This window comes from Poecilia reticulata, unplaced genomic scaffold, assembly GCF_000633615.1.
Source record: "Poecilia reticulata strain Guanapo unplaced genomic scaffold, Guppy_female_1.0+MT scaffold_349, whole genome shotgun sequence".
NCBI lineage: Eukaryota > Metazoa > Chordata > Actinopteri > Cyprinodontiformes > Poeciliidae > Poecilia > Poecilia reticulata.
Genome location: NW_007615120.1, coordinates 30,342 through 34,990, shown reverse-complemented (window position 1 = coordinate 34,990; position 4,649 = coordinate 30,342). Strand labels below are relative to the sequence as shown.

General features: G+C 38.6%; 1 protein-coding gene across 1 annotated transcript; it reads right to left on the bottom strand.

Moving 5' to 3' along the window:
- Positions 1–1,238: 1,238 nt before the first annotated feature.
- Positions 1,239–3,141, bottom strand: LOC103460937 (E3 ubiquitin-protein ligase TRIM21-like). The gene has a single exon (XM_008403250.1). The coding sequence runs from the start codon at positions 3,139–3,141 to the stop codon at positions 1,750–1,752; it is 1,392 nt and encodes a 463-aa protein (XP_008401472.1). The 3' UTR covers positions 1,239–1,749.
- Positions 3,142–4,649: the final 1,508 nt, after the last annotated feature.

Sequence of the window (4,649 nt, the reverse complement as noted above, 5' to 3'; positions counted from 1 at the left end):
AGGCACCAACAACCTTGCGGCCGCAGCTCCGATAGGCCGCCTCGGCAATGGAGGTACGGAACATGGTCCACTCAGACTCAATTAACACAATTATATTCCTCAACAATCTCTGGAGACACAATTGGCTCTTTGGCTCACTTGATATATCAAATGATGAAATATTTGTTTTTTTTGTTTCATCCTTGTTTAAGTGTTGCCATGGAGAAACCCTGACTACCCTGGCCCTCGTGGTAAATTTAAACCAGCCTCCAAACCTAACTCCTTATTTATATAAATATTTTGGTAATACTCAATAAAATACCAGAATGTTCACATAACTTTTATACTTTTGGCTGAGGACACATTTTGAATATTAATTCAGGTGTTATGATCAGTTACTCAGTACTTGAGGAGTTATTCTTTTTACACTTTCTTAATAAAACATGTATACTACTCTGATGTGAGTACAGTTTTGGGTACTCTAACCGACCTCTATGCATGAACAATTGCTCTATGATCACTTTCTTAAAACAAAAAACACTCCCATAAAATAACGTCTATCACTGCATTGTTCGTACCACCACGAGAGTAGAGCGACGCGCTGTGCTGAGCGTCCCTTATTTTTATTTCTGAAAGGTGGCAACCCTAGGTGAAAGAGAAACCCATCATAAAAACAATTGTACATTTCAGAATATTAGGCAGGTAGATTTCAAGGTAGAACTTTCCTCTTGTTGTGGAAATTAGCACTTTACCATAGAAAAATGCCAGTTGAACAATGTTCCCAGCTGTAATCAAAAACTGGATCCAATATTCCTATCTTCCTCTTTTGCAATGTAATCATGTTTATTCCAAATATTTAGGATAAATTGATTACTGGGCTGAAAGCAATTGAGAAACTCTAGAGGATCAAGAAAACCTCCATCTCCTCCAGGCACTGAAGTGTCTGCAAATCCTTATTGCATGAAACCTTCCCATTCAGGGCACCACTGTTTGGTTTCCTGTTGGATATTCAAACTGAGGCTCAATGTCTGTGTTTCAGTGCAACTGAGCTTTTAGAACCTCCTTGTAATATTTGTTCCTCTCTGCCATGATTGGTGTGTTTACCATGCTGTTGTAAAGCACACATTAAAAACACAAGGATGTCACTGCAGCAGGGAGCGAGCTTGGATTGGAGGATCTGATGTACCATTAATAATCTGTATGAAAACAAAAAATCACATGACAAAACATCGACAGTTTAATTCCAGATCAACCATGCTGGTCTTTAGAGTTTCAGTCCAGTAAAGAAATCAGACTCAGAGCATCTAGTGTTTCCTTTGCTGTTGATTTTATTTCATAATCTAAATGTACAACTCAATAAAAATCAAAAATCATGATTACAATATATATAAATATTTGAATTAGAATGATTTTTTGCCAACAATTGTTACCTATGTCAGAGGGATATCAGGGATTGTATTAGATAAATATTAAGAAGAAAAGATATTGGATAGGTGTTTTTAACATAAATTACCCAACAAAAATAATATAATGGTTTCAATATGCAGTACTTACTCTTTTACATAATAATAGCATGTCTAATTAAAAGGAAAATCCAGAGTGTGGAGAAATAAAGTATGGGTAGAAACAGAGAAGAAGTAGCTGCAGCAAATAATCCAGCAGTAAACTGAACTGCTGACTTCCTGATGATGACAATTCCCAGCTCAGATCTTCACCAGCAGGACTTCACCTGCAGAGTCTCAGACTCGTACTTCATGGAGATTCATCAGATCAACGATGAACAGGACAGATGATCAGAGGATCAGAGTTTGTGCCTCCATAATTAAGATAAGGACTAAAGTATGGGTAGAGTTTCTCATTGAAGTCACAGCCAGTAAAGGAGCAGATCAGATCTGCAGTATCAGCATCATAGAAGGAGACCAGACCCTGATCATAATCCACAAACACCCCGACCTTCTCTGGACCAGGATGGAGCGGGAAAAGGCATGTAGTATCTTCCCCTGTTGAGTACTGATTTCCATCTCTCAGCACAAAAGCCCAGATACCGTCTTCAATACACACGTTGATTTCTCCCTTCCTGTCTACAGACTCACTGGCTACTCCTACATCCCAGTGAGTTTTTCCTTTAACCTGAACCTCAAAGTAAAATTTCCCTGAAGAGAAACTCTGCTGTCCTAAAACATTAGCAAACACAGTGAATCTCTTTGGATTGTCTGGAAGTTTCTTCCTTACATTTCCATGTTTCACCTGTTTTCCATCTCTAGACAGGATGAGTTTAGGATGAGCCGTATCAGGATCCAGAGTCACATCCACTGCATGCTGCCTGACCCTCTCCAGCTCCAGCAGCTTCTTCACAGTGTCCTTCAAACGAGGGAGACGTCTTTTCACTTTCTCCTGATATGATGATGTTTGGGCCGTTTCCTCTCCTTGGGTCTCGTTGGGTGGATCGTCTTTCACGGAGGAATCACTTTGGGTCACCTCACAGCTCCTCTTTAACAGCTCCGCGATCTCCTGTTCCTGAGCTTTAATGAACTCTTCAGCCTCTTTCTCTGTAGTTTCCTGTTCATCTTCGATATTGGGCTCCTTCTGGCCTCCCTCGGAAGTCTCCATTTTCTGGTCTTCAGCAGACTCCTCCTCATTCTGACCTCTTTCTGCTTTGTACTTTTCTGCAGCCTCTTTCCTGATCTTCATCAACTCTTTCACCTGATGAATCTTTTCTTCTCTCATCTTGATCTTCTCCTGAATCTCACTCTCTGTCATAAATCCTCTATAACCCATACTCTGAGGAATAAACTGCTTGTAATCAGAAAGAGAGCAGAAACGGCAGACAAGCGTTTTGCCATCGCTGCTCATCAGGTTCAGTGGTTTCTTATGCAGTGGACACATCTTGTTTTCTGGATTCTCATGGCAACGTAATTTCTCCAGCAGGTCATTCCTGTTAATTTTCTCTAAAATTGTGGTGGTCACCTCCAGGCATCGATTAAGTGTGTATGTCTGCACCATCAAGTCCACAATGTTGATGCCTTCAGCTCCTTCCAGTTGTGTCTTCCTGATAGGTTGGACCCCCGGGAGGCTCTCAGGCTGGTGGAGGTACCACTTGAATTTATCAAACTCTTCCCGACTTAAGTCTTCCAAAGCGTGCAAGACGTCCTCTGCCTTCATCTTTGGTCCTAATACAGTCAGACAACACAGTGAAACATAATCTAATATCAATATAAGAAAATAATACTGACCATCAGTTTTTACAGAGTAAACACAACTATTCATTGTTAAATGTTATTAGCTCTGTTTCCATTTTATTTTGAGAAAGTAATTTTTTTACCAGCTGTCATAAATTATTCAAATAAAACTTTCTGAGACGTTGAAGGTTTGAACAGTAAATATCCATTCAAGCATTTTCTATACCAGAAAATGTAGATTAGAGCAGAGTGATGGGGGTTTTGGTGCCTGTCTTTGGTTCACTCTCCAGATCGCTATATGTGGCTTTAACACCTATTTTACAGTAGTAAATTCTTACACAACCAATTGATGTGGATGGACACCTTAAAATCATATTTGGATTAGTTGTTCCCTGATAAGATGTTTCTACAATGTAACATGATATATACAAGAAAACAGTATTTCTGTTTTATTAAACTCATCAACATCACAGTCCTCTGTGGGAATTTTTCCTCCAATTTTATCAGATCCAGGCAACTTACCTCAGATTTCTGTTATGTTTCCTATTTACAGAGGTTGATAACAGAAATGTTCTACAAACATTTACAACTTTTTGGATGTTTTGGTTTCATTAAAGGGGAAAACATAGGTAATTTTATTTTTAATGTTGTCTTTACTTGCTTTCAACCTGATGATTTCATTATTCAGGGCTAAATGTCCTCTGTCCTACATAGATGTAAGTTTGGTCATTATATTGAATATTTTGAAGTAAGAGGCTGTTAAAACGTGTAAATTTATGTCTTCCAATGTTATTATGGGTTTGATGTTAAACTTGTGTTTGACTCCATATAAACTTTAAAGGTGAAAGATCCTGAGGAAGTTTCTTACCATCTCCAGTCGGAGACGCCATGTCTTCTGGATGAAGGTGTAGCTGTGCCACAAACGTCTGGATCTTTAAAGAGGAAGAGAGAAAATAATGAATGAATGTCAATGTATATCAAAAATTGAATGTAATGTATGAAAGCAGCCGTCATACTGTTTGTGGTTCAGGGACCACAAACAGTTTAACACTAAGTAGTGGGAGCATTCGACTAATAACTATTATTATTAGACTAATGGTCTTATTTTAATTATACTTTAATTTCCACACTTAGAGACAATAAAGGTTATTGCTATTCTTCAGTGACCTGTTTCCATTTTTGCGACGGTTGGTAGACATGAAGGAGCATTGAGAAAAAAAAAGGGAAGACATCTGATAAAGGTACCATGGTTGGGAGTCTAACCATGGTAAACTACAATGAGGGTTATAGCCTCCTCATATGGAGTCCCTGCTCTGTCATCACACCACACAACACCCCAGACTATTTCTATTCTAAAACTAGAATAACTGAGAAAATATTAAGTAAAATATTCCAAATTTACTATGGATTTCAGTCACTATTTCTGGGAGAAACGCATCGTTCAGCTAAAATGATCTAATCAGAACTTCCTGAACCTGTTGAGTTGAGTCC

Excerpts from the sequence above, each read along its gene's own strand:
- LOC103460937 (XM_008403250.1), bottom strand. The coding sequence starts at position 3,141 with ATGAAGGCAGAGGACGTCTTGCACGCTTTGGAAGACTTAAGTCGGGAA.